At 42.9% G+C, this 18,142-nt stretch overlaps 4 protein-coding genes across 6 annotated transcripts; 3 read left to right on the top strand and 1 right to left on the bottom strand.

Moving 5' to 3' along the window:
* The first annotated feature begins 37 nt into the window (after positions 1–37).
* agk (acylglycerol kinase) lies at positions 38–3,121 on the top strand. Its single transcript, XM_026364655.1, has 14 exons — positions 38–433; positions 522–561; positions 663–742; positions 848–923; positions 1,057–1,182; positions 1,291–1,385; positions 1,527–1,596; positions 1,685–1,764; positions 1,853–1,910; positions 2,120–2,267; positions 2,375–2,472; positions 2,596–2,666; positions 2,762–2,846; positions 2,936–3,121. Exons 1-14 carry the CDS (start codon positions 324–326, stop codon positions 3,068–3,070), a joined length of 1,272 nt encoding a protein of 423 aa, XP_026220440.1. The 5' UTR covers positions 38–323; the 3' UTR covers positions 3,071–3,121.
* Positions 3,122–3,999: 878 nt separating this feature from the next.
* Positions 4,000–10,412, bottom strand: dennd11 (DENN domain containing 11). Its single transcript, XM_026365721.1, has 9 exons — positions 9,526–10,412; positions 8,851–8,950; positions 8,568–8,726; positions 7,889–8,042; positions 7,619–7,757; positions 7,299–7,430; positions 7,058–7,208; positions 6,730–6,798; positions 4,000–6,582 (listed from the first exon to the last, which is right to left on the bottom strand). The coding sequence occupies exons 1-9, from the start codon at positions 9,995–9,997 to the stop codon at positions 6,387–6,389; spliced, it is 1,572 nt and encodes a 523-aa protein (XP_026221506.1). The 5' UTR covers positions 9,998–10,412; the 3' UTR covers positions 4,000–6,386.
* Positions 10,413–10,497: 85 nt separating this feature from the next.
* On the top strand, positions 10,498–14,869 carry wee2 (WEE2 oocyte meiosis inhibiting kinase). Of its 2 annotated transcripts, XM_026365719.1 has the most exons (12): positions 10,498–10,650; positions 11,024–11,311; positions 11,413–11,621; positions 11,945–12,002; positions 12,369–12,538; positions 12,631–12,752; positions 12,854–13,000; positions 13,078–13,182; positions 13,260–13,345; positions 13,453–13,623; positions 13,696–13,844; positions 14,404–14,869. In XM_026365719.1, exons 2-12 carry the CDS (start codon positions 11,033–11,035, stop codon positions 14,567–14,569), a joined length of 1,662 nt encoding a protein of 553 aa, XP_026221504.1. In that variant the 5' UTR covers positions 10,498–10,650; positions 11,024–11,032; the 3' UTR covers positions 14,570–14,869. The 2 variants fall into 2 exon arrangements, with proteins under 2 accessions (XP_026221504.1, XP_026221505.1); XM_026365720.1 differs by lacking the exon at positions 10,498–10,650 and having other exon boundaries at positions 10,723–11,311.
* Positions 14,870–15,583: 714 nt separating this feature from the next.
* Positions 15,584–18,086, top strand: bida (BH3 interacting domain death agonist). 2 transcript variants are annotated; one of them, XM_033326008.1, is made up of 4 exons: positions 15,584–15,661; positions 16,147–16,410; positions 16,813–16,946; positions 17,544–18,086. In XM_033326008.1, exons 2-4 carry the CDS (start codon positions 16,164–16,166, stop codon positions 17,742–17,744), a joined length of 582 nt encoding a protein of 193 aa, XP_033181899.1. In that variant the 5' UTR covers positions 15,584–15,661; positions 16,147–16,163; the 3' UTR covers positions 17,745–18,086. The 2 variants fall into 2 exon arrangements, with proteins under 2 accessions (XP_033181899.1, XP_033181898.1); XM_033326007.1 differs by having other exon boundaries at positions 15,606–15,740.
* The last annotated feature ends 56 nt before the right edge of the window (positions 18,087–18,142 follow it).

Genomic DNA, 18,142 nt, shown 5'->3' with positions numbered 1-18,142 from the left:
GTAGTTTACATGTTTTTCTATCCAAAGAAGTGTTTGAAGAGGCTTCCTGGTGATTATACTCTTATTCGCAATTGTACAATTCCGCCCCCGTTTAAATGTCACTTTCTATTAAATTTATATAACTCTGTAATAGTGTTTAGCTGATAAACATTTTAAACTACAAATGCGCTCTCATTGGTTCCGCCCTGGGTCGGTCCGTACTGTTTTGAGGTTACACCGACATGTCCATGCCGCTCGCTCTGTGACCGCTGTGATGGAAAAGTAGAAATTAAACGTCAGCATCGCATTAAAATAAAGAGTTTGGAGACGTTTTAATCGAAGCGATGGCTCGGGTGGTGAAAGTGTTTCGGACTCTGCGGAATCACTGGAAGAAATCCACGTTTGCTGTTTGCGTCTTGTCTTACGGAGGCTACTGGCTGTATGGTAAACACTGGTGAGTATCTCAAATCATTATGATGAACGGATTGGATACATCACTGGGATTTCCGTGTGATTAAACTGGGTGTCTTGTATCTTATTAGTGACAATGTTTTGCGGCGAGAGGCTTGTCTAGTGGCCAGGGTAAGATACCACTTATTTTTGTTCTTCACCTGTCAAAGAAAGACATCACATAGACAGACACGTTTTCCTTCAGCCTTACTCACCATCCTGATCCCCGTTAGGAATTTGGCCGTCAACAGATAGCCCCACAGGAGCGGCTGAGGAAAGCAACAGTGATCTTGAACCCTGCAGCTTGTAGTGGGTAAGAAGACAGAAATCTCAAAATCCATCACTGACAGTCTCGTTCAGATGACAGACAGCTGTTTTTATGTGAATTAGTCCAAATCCATGTCGAAATCTTCTCCAGGAAAGCTAACAACCTGTTTGAAAAGAATGCTGCCCCTATTTTACACCTGGCTGGTGTGGAGGTCACCGTGGTTAAGGTATGATTTGATTTATTTTCTTCTTCTTCTTCTTCTCTTGGGGTCAATTAAAGGGTCAATTAAAGGTTTCCGTGGCACTGGTAGAGATTCCACTGTGTGACAACAAGATTATTTGTTGCGTTTTCCTCTCCAGACAGACTATGAAGGCCAGGCAAAAAAGTTGATGGAGCTCATGGAACAGACAGATATGTTGATCGTGGCAGGAGGGGATGGCACCTTGCAGGAGGTCATCACAGGTTTACTGCGAAGGCCAGATCATGTAGGTGTCACACTGTTATTTGGTTTGTGGTGATTCGAAAAACCTGACGACAACTTCATCCACACTCCTATTTTAATAATATCACTAATTGAAGTGTTCGCATTACAGGACAAATTCAGTAATACGCCTATTGGGTTCATTCCACTGGGTTCTCACAATTCCCTGAGTCCAAGTCTTCACCTTCTGAGTGACAACAAGGTCAAGTGAGTACCTCATCAAAACCGTACCTAAATATCACTATCATCACTGCGTCTCATGACTGGGTGTGTGTCACTGAGCAAATATATACACAGATTTCATCAGAAGTAACTTATGCTTGTATTTCCACCTTGTTAATTCTACAGAGACATCACGTCAGCAACACTGTCCATTCTGAAGGGAGAGACGGTACCGCTGGATGTGCTACAGATCAAAGTATGAAGCAGGTTATGTTACCGCTTCAGAGACTGAAAGTAATGAACTAAGTGGTTGAATTGATTAATGTGTGTGTTTGTGTTCTTAGAGTGAGAAAGAGCAGCCAGTCTTTGCCCTGATGGGACTGCGCTGGGGTGCCTTTAGAGATGTGTCTTCAACAATTAGCAAGTAAGAATGTGTACTTCTGTTTTTTAACTGCACATTATATGATTGTCTGTACAAAGATTTAATGAACCGTGATATTTTTTTTAAACAGATATTGGTACCTAGGACCTTTAAAGACAAATGCTGCACATTGGTTTAGGACTCTAAGGGTAAGACTGTATTTTCGTCTAAACATTGTTTGAACAATATAATGATCCATTGGTGGGTTTTGATAAAACGTCTCACATTTGCAATGTTGACGACTGCTGATGTGAGATAATTAAGTATTTGTTTTTATGGAGTATAATTGAAAGTATGTACCCATGACTATGTAGCTGCTTACTTAATCCAGTTAGACATGTGGTAAAATGTTTCTCAGGAGTGGCCCCTGGTCCGGGATGTCTCTGTGTCCTACTTGGCTCCCAGCCTTCGGCCCCCTGACCTGCCCCCTCAGAAGCCCCCCAGGCCAAATCTACTCTATCGCATCATCCGCAGACTAAAGAACCACTGGAACCCTCCGGTTGAAGGTGAGCACGTGACACTGTGTTGATATTTCGATCGCAGCATGGCAACGCGATCCTCAGTTCCCCGAAATGCTGTGACGTTTACGGTTACGTTCATGTGTGTTGCTCAGAACCTCCAAAAGTGGAAGAGCCAGAGAAGTGGGAGGAGACGCGGCTGTCGACGATAGAGCTGTTTATTCAAACGCACAACAAAAATCCAGTGGAGAGGGTCAGTCCAAAAACAGTAATATTGGTATTGTAAAACAGGAGCCCGTTATACTGTGTGTGCTGTGCTTTTTTCTCAGATTTTTAAAAATGTATATAATTTTTTTTTCTTTGTTCGAACTTGTAGCGCTTAAATGACTCCATGATGATCTGTGCAGAGCCTGATAACTTAACTGTGGGCGAGTTCGTCACTGTCGGGTCTGTAGCACAAACACAGAATGCACTCGAGGCAATACACATAATTCATGTTTATGTAAATGAAAATAAAATAACGGCAGCGTTCTTCACTACAGCAATAAAAAACAAGAGGACCCAACTGTATTCACTAAAGACTCCACAACACTGGAAGCCAGTGCTTGCCAGCTGGAGCTGCCAGAGGTCAGAATTATTGCCGGATGAGAGTTCACTTTCTAAATCTCTCACTGCTCATTTCTGTATTTATCTGTATTTTCTGTCCGGCCCCACAGGCGTCCGGCACCTTCTACAACATCGACAACGAGGAGTATGAAGCCATGCCTGTGGAAGTAAGGCTCTTGCCACGAAAATTACGCTTCTTCATCAGCGCTGAGCGCAGAGAGCAGCTCCTGTCACAGACGCAGTGATGAAGCCAGAGAGGAGGCAGGAACAGCGGGTCAAAAGGAGATTTTAAAGAGAAACATGAAAAGGACCAGATAACAAAAAACTCTGAGTTAATTTGGAAATGGATGTCTGCGTCATTAACTGTATTACGTGATTATTAAGTGCTGAATGATGAGTCTGTTTCCACAACACATTCAGTTGTGTTAGGTTTTAACAGTTACAGAGAGGATCACAACGTAGCAAGCTGTCAAAAGGACCAACGCTTAGTGTTTCTAAGCTATTAACCCACTTACAGGTTGTCTTACAGATGGACTTAACATTTACTGAGTGGCGGTTTACTATTGGTCAATAAAAATAAGTTATGTCTAAGTTATTGCAAATAGTTTTTACACCAGTGTGACATTTAGTACGTGCTGCGGCCTGCAGCAGCATTACCATGTTTAGTTGTTTCAGAAAATGCCAACAGGTGGTGCCAGTGTCATTTCTAGTTACTCGTGCTGTTGCTCCTTCATACTTGTACTTTTCTTTCTTTTTTTTTTTTTTTTTTTACAGCCGTAGCCATTTTGGATATAAAGATAAAATTTCTATGCAATTGTAAATATGGTGCATTTGCATAGATTGAGGCTCTAATAACTTACTATTGCAGTCTACATATGGTGCTTTAAGACACAGTAAGCATTATCCTGACCTTTATACCGGTCTACCACTTTACAATATAGTTTAAAAAAAAAAAGTAGTTACAAGTAGCTCCACCCGTTTACAGCTACATCAGTTAAAAAAAGTCTTAAGTGCAGGGCCCTCACTTTTGTCATAGTGCCTTTAAGTTACCTAACGAGCTGTTTTGTCTTTGCATGCGGTGACCGCAGTTATTGGCGTCAGGTGTAGGTGGAGTAAGCTTATAAAGGCAAATGATATTGCAGGGATGGAAACAGCAGATGTAATAATACTTAACTAGTATCAACAGTTTATTGTTTTACAATGGCAGTACAGCGAAATGAACAGTTGCTCATGCTATTGAATTCATGTGCACATTACTGACATCTCTTACAGTGTTTCACATTAGTAACGATGACACATTTGTTATTCATTGATTCACATTACAACGGAAATAGTTACACTACTCGGATGTGCTGCTGCATGTGTGCAATACTTTTGCCGTCTTTCATTCAGTAGAGTGACGGGCTGTACAAACAGTTAATTTAGCGAATGCTGGTACACGTCTGTGAACTTCCGCAAAGAAGGCATTTCATACAATGGTGTGTGTTGTGTACATTCCCTTATGCGTGTAACATACACCTGTAAAGCAAACACCGTCAGAGGCGAGATAATATGTCTGCTGACAAGCAAATCGAGTCAACAGTTTGCAGTGGAGACATTCAAAAGTGCTAATGACAACGTACTTAATCTTTCAGTACACAGTGCTGGCGCATATACAGTCATGAATTGGTCACTTTGCTGTAAGCAAATTGGAGAAAGTTACATTTCCATAAGGCCCCATTGAAACAACAAGGCTAAAAAGCTCCTTTTCTGTCATAGAAAACATTTCACCTACTTTGTTTTTCAGCCAACCCCAAATACACCTTGCAGAAGTCAAGGTATAATACAGGCTATAAAACTACACGGCCCAGAGAGGGCAGGTTTTATCATGACAATGTAAAAAGAACATTTGAAGACATTTATGGACATAGCTTGTATCATTGAGAGCAGGGTCATACTGTAAGAAGGATGAAAACCACAACAAATTGATATGAGGCAAACATCCTCATGTGTTCCAACGTGGAACAAACGATCACTCTGATTGGCAACGCGACGAACGAACAAACTAAAACCAGTCTGTCGGGGGATTTGAAAAGACACAGTTGGCCCATCTCTAGAGCTGGATTCCTTGAATGGGAGCGCGATGAAAAGACTGGGAGAAGCCCTCAGCTGTAACAGACCGTAGAGGATGAGTAAAAGCCTCTGCTCAGACCTCAATGCGACATTACCACATCTCTATAAACACAAAGAGATCTTTGTCGTGCACACTGACGAGCAGAGAGGATGTCTTTGAATCTGATCAACAAGTAAACTACAGACAGCTCCGTCAAGGACTTTTCATTCAGTAGATTCACAAGAGGTGCGTATATTAGCTTCTGCAGATGAACCAACCTCTGGTCTGAGTAAAACCTAACAAAGTGAAAGCCTGTGTACAGTATTGCAATACACAAACACACACACAACCCTTCTTTTCGTGACCCCTTGAATATAAAACAAACAAATATAAAAAACAAAAAAACATTATAGTTAAGCATGATCACCGTGTGCGTCAGGAAAAAGTGCAGCATTCACGATAAGTTAGTGTCACATTCATTCATAAGTCATCTGCGTGTTCCCACATCCCGCAACAAAAAAATGTCCAGCACCCCCCCAGTCTCTTGCACTTTAACTGCACTTATAAAGAAACACATCATCTGATCTACCTCGTGCTGAAGTTGTGCAACAGGTGAACCATATTTACAACATCTTTGCCCTTCTCGTGTGAGACAGCGCCATACCCTTTAATCCTCCCCATTATAAAAAGACGAGGATATCCCACTCACAATCAAATAGATTTCAGTTTTAAGTCAGCTCTCGCTTGCAGGAAGAAACTGTAAAAACTGAAATATAAACGTGACTGTGAGGTTGGATATAAGTGACTGATACTTTCAACAAGCTCCTATTGCTTTCTATCTGAAAAGGCAAATAAAGTGGTGAAAAAGCTTTGATTTTTTTAAAACTCCAGAAGTAGCTTCACAAGAGCAAGACACATTTGAACGAGCTGCTGAGTTTGTCCCACATTACAGAGGCTGAAAGTCGTCTGAAGCACATGAAGTTCATGTAGGAAAAGCTTTTCCTAATAATATGAACTGTGTCTTCAGAAAAACCATGAGTGACCACCAAAGCTGAATTGTTAAGGTTTCACTCCAGTGCATCGATGGCCAGCCTGCTGCAATGGCTCGACTTTATCAAGGCTTAAGACAGAATCAAAGTCAGGCAAAGACGATTTCTGACAAAAGAAAAAAACAGTATAGTGTGACATAAGACGTGAATGGGTATAAGAACAGGTGCTACGAGGCACTGTCTGCTAGGCATGTGTTATCTGCCACTGTGGACTTGTGCACCAACAGTCATGTGTCCTTATCGTCCACACTGGCTGCAAACAGCCTCCACAGGTCAGATGAGACAGACGGGAAACAGACACCCAGGAAGGGACAGCAGGCAACAGATGAAGTCCCAGGGTAGAGGCAGTGTCTTCAGTGTATAAATGTGTGTGCGGGCCTTGAAGGCACATACAATCCAGTGACATCCCAGGTTTCGGGCTTAAGAGCAACAGAGGCTGTCTATGACCAGTGTGACGTCGAAACCGTACACCTCCAGCAGGTCCACCAGGAAGGAGCGATCGCCCTGGGGATCCAGCCCCATGGCTCTCACGTGCTCAGTGGTGAGGGTGGGATCAGAGCTCCCTGCTACTTCTGACAGGGTCTGAAAGATGCGGTTGTTCAGCTCCATGAAGAACCTAGGACAGGATTATGGACATCAGAGTAAGACGAATGATAAAAACCAAGCAGCAGTATGGGTAAAACCGCGCTTCTGTAACACGGTGCTTTGTTTGAGTATGATTCAGGCGCATTAGCGGCTTTGAATATGCTTGTCAAGGACTCACAGAATGAAAAGATCCTCCTCGTTTGACGTGCAGTCTCCATCTACCTCCTGAGAGTACAGCAACTGTTGCCTACGAAAAACACAAACAAACACACCGTCTATATCTATGAAATGTTAAAAATAGAGACACTGGAACCTGTTTGCACTCTTCTTTGCAATCCATGTTGATCTTCTGGTAGAATATCTTTACTTTCAACAATTTCACACACTAAAATCTATGGATTTTTATTTAGTAGTTTTGGGGTCAGAGGGGCAACATTATACATTATATTATACATGTGGTCCCACAGTGTATTGCTATTCTATATTAGCAGTATTTGTAAGTGTACCTCTGTTCACTCAGTTTCCTGTACTTCTCCTTATCTGCTGCATTTAGTCGAAGCAGCTGCTGCAAATGGCTTCTGTGCGTTTTCACATTCTGGTTATCAACGTAGACATCATACAGCTCCTTCTTCTCCTCAAAAATCTTCTCTGTGGTGCCTTTAAACATGTGAAAAATACGTTCAAACATAATGATCGATTCTCACAGATCACAAATGCTATTCTAAAAAAAAAAAAAACTGGACTCACAGGCCACGTATGACAGCTCTGTCTCCAGGGCACTGATGTCAGCTATGTTGATGTAGAAGAAAGGCCGTAATTCAGGCACAGAGACACCGATTCCAGGTAGAGACACGTTGGCCAGGCAGCAACAGCAGTACACTGAGGGAGCACAAGTGCATATTGAAAGAAGCGTCTCCAAGGAGACAGAAAACAAAGCCAAAGTGTAGTTGCAACATTTAGCATTTTTATTACATCCTAAGCCAAAGAAAAACAAAGACTGAATCTGTGTTATAACCATCAGATTAAATGGGAGACAGTGATTGTGTGTGTGTGTTTGAGCTTCTTACCCCTGTAGCACACCACGCCTACAGGTGGAGGCGAGAAGATGAGGAGACGTTTCCTAAGCAGTGCAAACTTCCACAGTACCATTATCTGCTCCCCGAAAAACTGGATGAACTGGGACATGCAGCCGGCTGGGTGTGTGATCTGCGGGGAGCAAATAGTGAGCGAATAGTTACGATTTCTTTTTGTGTGTGTGCAGGTTTTTTTTTTTTTTTTTTTTAATGGCACTCGAGCCTGAGCAGGCGTGTCATCACCGTGTTCTGCAGATTTCAGACCTTCATTTCTGGGTGCATGCAGCGATTGATAGTGGTAACACTCCAGGTCGGACACGCAGTGACCAGTCCATTTCCAGTCAGAGGAAGAACAGCCTTCTTATCCTCATAGAAGGCCTCCAATGGAGAGTACTGGCCCGGACACTGCAACTGGTGTCTGCAAGGCAATGACAGGAGGTAAGAAGTGTTGGAAAGCCATCAGAGTGTGTAGTCAGTAATGCTCTGTCATGGAAGTCACACTACATTATGAATAAAAGTCTGTATATGAGTTTTCCAAGCTTTTCCATATGATTGAACGACTTCAACCACTAAACTAAAACTGTGTGAGGCATTTGTGTGATGCTGCAGGGTGACTCAAAAGCCACAGCAGCCATACATAGCCTGCAGGCTGCATCATTATATTTCTGCAGAGTCAATGAGGAGATAGTCTTTCATGAGAGGAGTGAAGCAGAAGAGCAGATTTACTGAGGAGTAAAGAGGTCGTCAAGGTTTCTTCCACTTCCCTGCTTAGACTCCATGCAAATGCCTGTGACGCTCGCTGTAACTGGGGCTCTAGTTTGATGTTTAATAGATGAGAGGATTTCAAACAAAGAAGCAACTGCAGGGGGCAGGCACAGAAAGAGAGCCCAAAATGGCAAGAAAAGTAAGTCACACCCACGCATCCACGCACAGCATGCGTTACCTGACTTGGTTCTCCAGGAAGTGCATGTAGCGGTAAAGCAGGGTGTAGGAGGGAGACAGAATTCCCACCGATTTCATCCTCGCTCCTCGCTCCAGCTCACTCTCCACGGGCATGTTGGCAAAACAAGCCAGCCCGAAGTAGGAGCCTTTACGGAAATATCTAACCAGGGGCGACACACAAAGAGTGGGAGCAATTAAAGAGTGACAGATTTCTGGCGAGGACTGAACCGACCCACTCCTTTAAAAACTGGGTTTCACTGTGCTGGGCTGGTGGGAGTACATACATGAAGTCACTGGTGATCCGATGGGAACCGCTGGCCATCGACTTGAATTCAACTCCGTCTAGGTTCATGTCATGAGGCAGGCACCACTCTACCATATTCCCTGCCATTCACACACACACACACACACACACACACACACACACACACACACACACACACACACACACTTCTCATTTAGTCTACTTAGTCATCAAATTGAAAGGTTTATACTTCTGTTTTGGTGAGGTCAGAGACAGTAAGAAAACACTTCCTCAGCTAATGTATATCTGAATACAAAGCTCTTATTATATATATATATATATATATATATATATATATATATATATATATATATATATATATATATATATACACACACACAACTGTCATGAAACGCTCGGATAATTTATATTTATACTCTGTTTTTACTGTGTTGATACAAAAGTTTTTCTGTAAAATCAATTCCCCTTTTGACCCATGTTGCTTCATTTGCATAGTTTTGCTTTCGACAGATTGGAAAATCCAGAAACCAATGAACTTCATTTCTTCTGGTGGGGTTGCTCCGTCAAAATAAGGACATTTCACCAGCTGTGAATCTACAGCGTCGAGCTTGGTTTAAAAACACACACTAGCCCCATCATCCCCATGATATCACAAAATACTGAGACATTATGATCTAGTGTATCCCTCGCTTACCTGATCTTGTATCAAAGGTAACCACAAACACAGCCACGATCTGGTCTTTCTCCTCCCACTGATCCCTCGCCGACAGCCCGCTGAAGGGAGCGCTACGGTCCGTACCGAGGGGCTCCGGACGACTCCACCCGCGTCCAGCGAGCTCAGGTTGCGGGCGGCCCGGGCTTCCGTCCCCGCTGACAACAACAGCTGTTACACTCCTCGCTGCTGGGCTGCAGGTGACGGTGGTGGCGGCGGCGCTGGCGCTGGTGCTGGTGGTGTTTGTGGAGACGGTGCTGCTGCTGCTGCTGCTCCACCCAGTTCCCACCGCAGTGCTCGTCGGGGGCTGCAGCCCGGCCGTCTGCGAACTTTTCTCCGCCGGTGCGTCCTCCTTCCGCGGTGGCGCAGGTGGCAGCGGGGCCGCTTGGTTGGGATCGGAGGTTGGGATCTCCTCCCAGTCCAGCAGCGGGGCTCGGTCCGACTGCTCCACCATGGCTGCTGCTGCTGCTCCTCGGAGGACAGAGAAGGGAGACTAATGACAGATAAGAAGTCCGACGTCCAAGTGAATCGAGCAGGCTAAGCACGGTGCTGGAGCCGGATCATGGTGTCCTGCTGCTCGCCCTCTTGTTTTCTTTGGATCTGTAAGCGTGTCACATCCACTGACGGACTACTTTCCCTCCTCCTGTCTTCCTGTCTCACTGTTTTGATGACGTCGCTGACTTCCGCCCACGTGTCTGTATTACTATTTCATACGGTGACCTCATTTTGGCCGTGGGCTATTTACTGTCATCACAGATGTTATTCCAACATTCATACAGAGACCGATGCACATGTTATACCCAACTGTCCACGGTCCTTCGTGATAATTAGTATTTTTAGTATATTTAGTTACTTTGTGTTAAATGTCCCACAGTATTATTAGTATTATTATTATTAGTAGTAATATTGCTATTTTAATGTTAATCATGATATTGTGTTTTTTTACACTATTAACAGGTACTCAGACAGGTGTGTGGTTTATTATGACCTCAGCCAATCAGAAACACGTATGTGCCAAGATAGTTTATTTAAACAGGAAGTGAGTTCACCTGCACACAAGGCGCGAAATTCAAGCGTGGTGGAGGCTTTACGGATGGCGGCTTGTTCGTGAGTACACATGTTCAATCACACCCTGCTGTATGCTGTCTATAAGAACTGTACAGTTTACCCGTGGTAAGTGGCTGTCTGGTAAGTGGTCTGTTGGTTTACAGAAAACAAATGAATTATTAAAAACATGATAGAAGAAGTAATCTGAGCCCGTGGTGGGATCTGCAGAGGCTCAGGTATGTGAAGGCTTACTTGTTAAGAGAATAAGAGCATGATTAGCAACATACTGTACAGCTCCATTAACTTCTTAAAGACACTGAATCCAGGCTTAATAATCTATTGCATACAATTTGAAGCTGCACAGTATTTGGCTGTCTAAGGGCGATCAATAGCAGGCTCCATCGTTTTAACGAAAAGCTTTCCCAAACCTCAGGCCCCTAGCATGGCGATGTTGTTTGACGAGATCAGCCAGAAGCTGGACTTTTCTAGCTGTGGGGAGGAAGGGAGCAGTAGCAGCAGCGACACCAGCTCCGATGACTGCACCTCCTCCAGGATCCGAAGTCCCAGGATCAGCAGTGCAAGCACTGCTTGCAGGACGCCCAGAGTGCAACGCCACCGCAGCAGAAGCAACGCCTCACCTTCCCCTTTTCAGTGCACGAGCCCTATACCTTATGCCTCCTGGAGGAAACTGAGGCTCTGTGACTCTCCCAGCACTCCCAAGGTGGGGAATAACTACTGACTGTCTGGGGTGCTTTAGCAAAGTGACCCTGAAATGTCGAAGCTGTTTAACATCAGTGTTGACTTTCATCTCTTCCCCTGCAGAGTCTGCTATCTAAATCGTCCCAGCCCTTCTCCAGCACTAAGATAAGCCGCCATCAGAAGACCCTGTGTTTCGCCTCAGCTGCTGCCAACCTCATCCAGGTGCCTTCTGTGAACGTGAATCCCTTCACCCCTGACACGGTGCGCAGGAACAGTGAGCAGCAGTGGAGGAACACTTGTAGGAGTGACGATGATGACGAATATGGACGCAGGTACCTACCACTTGTTATGATAGTGTTGACCTCTAGTGGGATGAAAAGCTAGATGTTATTTTTATAATTGAAAATTATAATCCACTTAAAAAAAATATGTCCACTTGTATGGTGGTATAGGTGTCACAATAAGAGCTACGTGTTTAGCAACAAACACTTGAATTTCTTGATCTGCAGAGAGGTTGCCCACGCACTCCACAGAGGGGGAAACTGCTGATTGAGATAGTTTGAGTTTGTCTGACACATACTGTGTGTCCAACTTTTTAATCCTTTACTAATAAGTTTTTTTTTCAAAGTACATAAAGACTCTTTTATTTTTTCAGATTGAAACACAGCCTCACATCATCTGAGGAGGATGATGAAGCCTTTCTCCCACCAAAGGTACAACTATTTTTACCAGTTCTTTCTGGTGGATGTAACCCTCCCTGTCAGATGCCTCTGATATGATTTCATCATCAGGCTTTGTCATCCTCCGCTGCCTCCGCACTTCTTGTTTTGACCAAAATTACATGCTGCCAGTCCTACTTCCGGGATTTCTGAGGAATCTCCTTTGAGAGAGAAAAAGGCTGTCACAATTTTCACTTTTCTTAGGGAAGCACGGCCATATTTGGTGACAAATCAGAGGGGAACAAAAAACCTGGTTCTCCTAGCTGTAATCAAAGAGGAGACTGAGCTCTGTGACGTGTGTTCCTTCTTTAGAAATGTCTTTGGTTTAACCACAAGGCCCTCCGTCTGTTTATCTGGCAGAGGCGAGCTGTCCAAGCCTTCATGCTGTCACGGTATGAGAGTGAATTCCTGGAGCTGGAGTGCATTGGCGTGGGCGAGTTTGGGGCAGTTTACAAATGTGTGAAGAGGCTGGATGGCTGCTTGTACGCCATAAAACGCTCTCGGCGACCCCTTGCGGGCTCTGCCAATGAGTGAGTCAGCATTTTGTTGCTTTCCACCAGACACTGATGAGTGCACTTTGTACAATTCTGTACCTGAATTGATCCGATTACTGTCCTCTCAGGCAGCTGGCCCTAAAGGAAGTGTATGCGCATGCTGTTCTTGGGCACCACCCGCACGTTGTTCGCTATTATTCAGCATGGGCAGAAGATGATCACATGATTATTCAGAATGAATACTGTGATGGTAAGTTTGAGGTTTAACATCCAACATGTATGACTACAAAATATATTTAGCTAAGACACAAAATAGTTTTGATGCTGTCGCACTGTTTGTGGAAATGTCAGGTGGAAGTCTCAGTGACGCCATTGTGAAGAAGGAGGTCCAGGGTGAGCTGTTTGCAGAGCCACAATTGAAAGATCTGCTGCTACAGGTGTCGATGGGTCTAAAATACATCCACAGCTCGGGTCTTGTACACCTGGACATCAAACCAAGTATGCCTTACAGAGAAGCGTTCACTTTGAGTTTATTTTGTTCGGTCTAACCAGAATGTTGTTGGAATTGCGTTTAGGTAATATATTCATTTGCCAGCGACCCAGCTCATGCGTGGCAGCCGAGGGAGAGAGCGAGGAGGAAGATGATGGAAGCACTTCAGCAGGAGTCATTTACAAAATTGGTATTGCATCTGATGTTAAATAAATTACTACTTTAAATGTTGTTTTGCTGTTAGTTCTGATTCCTTCTGTTATGCAGGGGATCTGGGTCATGTGACATCAACCAATAGCCCACAGGTTGAAGAAGGGGACAGCCGCTTTCTGGCCAGTGAAGTTCTGCATGAGGTAAAAATGTTGTGTAATCACTAGCTGTAAGGAAAATACTTCAAGGGGAAAAAACTGTATTTGTATTGTTGGTAGTGTTTTTTGTTTTGTTTTTCTCTGCTTCTCAGAATTACAGCCATCTCCCCAAAGCAGACATCTTTGCTCTGGGCCTCACGGTGCTGCTGGCAGCTGGGGCTCCACCTTTGCCTCAAAATGGAGAGGAGTGGCACAGTCTTAGAGAGGGACAGCTTCCCAAGCTGCCACAAGAGCTCTCACCTCCCTTCAGAGACCTGCTTCAGGTACTCGGATATAGAGGTTTTATTTTGCTGTGTGTTATAGCTTGTTGAAAATGTTTTGTTTGTTATTTTTAGTTGCTGCTTGATCCAGATCCGACAAAGCGTCCATCTGCCAGGGAGCTTTGCAAGCATCCAGTCTTAAGGGAGGAGAGGAATGGGAGGCTGGCTGCTCAACTACGCAGAGAGCTCAATGTGGAGAAGTTCAGAACAGCTATGCTCGAAAAGTAAGTAGGGATATTAAAGAATAATGAAATGAAACTACCTCCCCAAGTCTGGGTGTCAGGTAAGTCTTGTCTACAGGCATCCTAATGATCTAACATTAGGCTCTGACTCCAGAGCAAGTGTGATGACATATTTGCTCTTATTAATGCAAAACACTTAGTTAGAACCCTAGCATGGCCTGTTGCAGTACCTGAAATAGTTTAAAATTCTGCAAAATCTCTTGCCATATGATCCAAGGACAGGGCAGTATGGAAATACAGAGACTATAGTTACTGTGACAGTGGAGTCAAGTAAGGCTTAATCCTATTTCTGTAGCTTTCTATTTTACTAATAATTCTTTAAATTATTTCAGCTTATAATGCCCTGAATTACATGGATATCCCCAGCAGATGGTGCCATTTCACATTTAATTGAAGACAACTCAGTGGTAGCATAAACTAGTAGCCCTCTTCGTAATTTTCACCTGATTTTTGGCCTTTACTAATTTTTCTTTGCATTGGAACATTTGAACCTTGCTGCCCATTAAAAAGCATCGACTATTTTTCATTTTCTTCTCCACAGAGAGCTCCAGGAGGCTCGTCAGGCAGCTTTGTCTCCAAAGCAGAACCTCTATCTTGGACTGAAGTCCCCTGCTAAGATAGAATCTCTACCCAGAATGGGGAGGAGACTTGTTGGTAAAAAGATGGCACGGTCCATTAGCTTTGGTTGCCCTGGATATGGAGTCTGACAGGACAATGTAAGATCCACATGTGTAATCCAGTGATCTTTGTTCTTCTTAATGGGACCCCTTCAGCCCTTCCACATGTGAGGACCGCATTCCGAAATGCACACTAATGGAAATTACTGGATGGATAATCTTACATTGTCCCTTTGAGTGAACTGATGTAACTGGGACTGGAGCACAACATAAGTCTTTAAGGGCTAATGTCACTCTGACTGGAGAAATGTGTCAAGTGACATTTTCAGCATCTCAGTAGATGACAAATTAGTTATTTTAGGCTATTTTTTTTAAACTGTAAATAAACATTTTAAGCAAATTCTCAGAGTTGGGGTGATTTATTTATTTATTCTAATGTCATGTAGCATTTCATGTAGTATCTTTTTGTCTAGTGACAGTGGTGCTCAGTGTGATTAATTTAAAGATGTTGTTGGACAAAGCCACAGCGGGGACTTTCCAGCGGAGAGTTGCTTGTTATCTGTAGCAGCAATCCGCCATGTGTCTCTGTTAAACTAGGAGTGGAATTAGGAAGTGTATTAAACTGCAAACTCTGTTTTTCCCCTCAGCGGCCACATGTTTACAGTTGATGATTTGCTGCGTTTAAATGTCATTTCCCTGTTGTATTTTAGGTGTTTTATAAAAGGTAATCTCACCGTTATCCAAAATGGCAGCAGGATCGATGTCATCGGTTTATAGTAAAGCTTAATGAAGCGTAACTAAAACATACAACAATACACCACACGTATTATAGACGCTTTTGAGTTCCCAACTACAAGAGGGTGCAAATAAGTTTAGTTTTTTTGTTGTTTTAAAGCTACATCGACAATCTACTTGGCCTCAGTCTGGACTCAGTTGGACTCCGTTTCTCTACTGTGGTTCTCTTATTTTTATTTTATTTTTTTCTCGTAAAACTCTCTTTATTGCCTTTTAATATAGTATTTACGTGTTATTTTTTTTTGTAGCTTGTATGATTTCCAATGGTCGTGAAGGAGTCGCCGTCTCTCGCCCCTCCCCCTGACTCGTCACAGAGCAGTTACTGCTGCTCGTTACCGTTCGCTCGCGCCTCAGAGTCGAGCTAACTCGCTGAACAACATTGAAATGGTAAAACCCGTACGGCGTCTTACTAATTGAGTTCATTTATTTGTGTTATAAGCTACTGTGCCCGGCATAAGAAGCGCATGTGAGTAAAATGAGTGATTGTTTTAACGATTGTTGCGTATTTAGCTGTGGTCACCAATTTTGCTTTTCCCCCATCTTTAAAAAGTTTAGTGCTCGGAGGCTAGTAACGATAGCATGAGCTAGCTGATGTAGCGTATCCGCTACACAACTGTTAAAAATAACTAACGACGCGTCTCTTTAGTTGTTTTGATACACAAAGTTCGTAATTAACCAGCAGGTTACTTGTAAGCAAGTTGTCATTGTTCAAATCATGAGAATGTTTAGTTTTCCTTAGCGTCACTGACTTTTTAGTTGTTTAGCAATGATTGCATCATTGCACCGACTAATAGTGTCTGAACGCGTTGACTTGATGTGTTGACAGCCCCTTTATTAACATCCTCTTTAATATTCTCTTTAAACTTAAAAAGGCCGAGAGTGACCTGTGATGGACGACTTCAGGAATCTGAGCAGTGAGCAGAACGCCGCCCTGGTCATTTTCACTTTCCTGCAAGCAGACTGTATAAATACCGAGTACTGCAAGGAGCTGATCTCCCTGGGCAAAGAATATGACCCGAACTGCAATGGCCCTAGGATAGATACTCTGGATGATGGGGACCTTGAAACCGATGGGCACCTGCCGACCTCCCTGACAATTGCACTGGATGGTGTTCTGCCTTCAGTGCAACTGCACAGTGAGTGTAACTCAAAGTCTGGCACCAAAACAGCTCTTAATGATTTTTCAACTTTTCAGAGTTTGGGATGTGCAAAGCAAACATTAAGTCTCCTTCTGGGTGTATTAAAAAGGTTTACCAATATAATGTGGAACCTATAACAGCCACCAGTGTTTCACAGTGCAGAGGTCACAGCATTGATGTTCACATTTGGTAAGCAGCTTTCACTCAACAGTAACAAAACAACGCGTGACATAAACTGAAAGCAGGAAGTTACAGCTGTCAACAATTTAATGTGGTAATGATTTTAATAACGGCTCACAGCACTGTTATTTGATGGAAACCCTTTTTCCCCACTGTTTTTCATCAACATTTTTTTTGACTGCAGTGTGTTTATGCTTTGGAAATCTTTTTTTCTTGCAGGAAACCCTGAAGAAGAAGCAGCCCTGCAGCGGGTTGCAGAAGAGCTGAGAGAAATTGCAGCCCAACTCGAGGAAAATGTTGTGGCGCAGGCGACTCAAAACCTCAGAAGAAACATATTGATCACCCCATGTAATGTGAGTGTTCAGCATATATATTTTTTTACTTGTCATATTTTACTTGTAATGGATTACATTATGGTTAAACTATACAAACATTCATGGTGATCTGTCTTAAGCTGTATAAAACTCAGTGATTCGTTTTATGTCATTTGTATAATTTGTATTAGTGGTAGATATTTGTATCTCCACATGGACAAAATATGTAAATATGCTCAGTATAAAATTTAATATTTTAGTTAGACAAACTTAACATTTGAATCAAGATATATTGAGATTAGCTCTATTAAGGTATAAAACTCAGAATTATTTAATTAAATGACTTGCAGTAACCAGTTTCTATTTATGTTCCATAAAATAGTCACGTTTGCAAATGCCTTGTTAGCACTGAAAGATAAAGCAAATTGTGTACTGATATGAATTTTTATTTGTCATATTAGAATAAGTGCATATCCTCATAATGTCATGCACAAGGTTGTGCCTCTGTTAGTACTGTAATTTCAGGATAGGGTGGCTTCACACTCTGGCCTCCAAAGATTTTATACTCAGAGTATTGTCTTCATGTACTGATGTACATGTACCGTTTCATTGTTTGTTTTTGCTTTTGCTTTACAGCACTGGAGATACTACCTAAACCGGGAGGTGGAGAGGGTGATGAGCTGGGTCGTGGGTCTGGAACATCTACCCTACGAGCGGGTCATCGTGGCTCTCACTCTCACCCTGGTGAAGGGTGTGTGCGAGCAGACCCCACAACTCCTGAAAAACCTCTTCTACACAGCGCTGCAGTACATCACTTCTTCTTCAAGGGCCAGGTGACTTGAGCTGCAGACAAAGATAAAATAACAGAGAATTTTGTGGTGGGAAGACAGCTGAATCTGAAACTGGCATCTGCTCCTCCTGACCACTCAACCACAAAAGACGTTTTGTTGACTTCACAGCAGCAACATACACTTTTCAAATGATTTATAGTTTACAAAATGGGAAATGAAGGTTGATTCTTACCATTAATTTATATGTACTGTTTACTCTTGCTTTAAAAAAAAACTTTTTATTTTACACTTAAAATACGTGATTTATTTCTGCCTTTGTTATAAATGTATATGCACTCTGCCCTACAGGATTTATGTTGATGTTACTGAAATAAATAATTTTCTCCTACAGCAGACATTAAGATTTTATTATTTAATCTCTGGGAATAATAAACTAAAATGTAC

The sequence above is a fragment of the Anabas testudineus genome, chromosome 6 (genome assembly GCF_900324465.2).
Source record: "Anabas testudineus chromosome 6, fAnaTes1.2, whole genome shotgun sequence".
Classification (NCBI taxonomy): Eukaryota; Metazoa; Chordata; class Actinopteri; order Anabantiformes; family Anabantidae; genus Anabas; species Anabas testudineus.
This window is presented reverse-complemented; position numbering and strand designations above follow the sequence as displayed.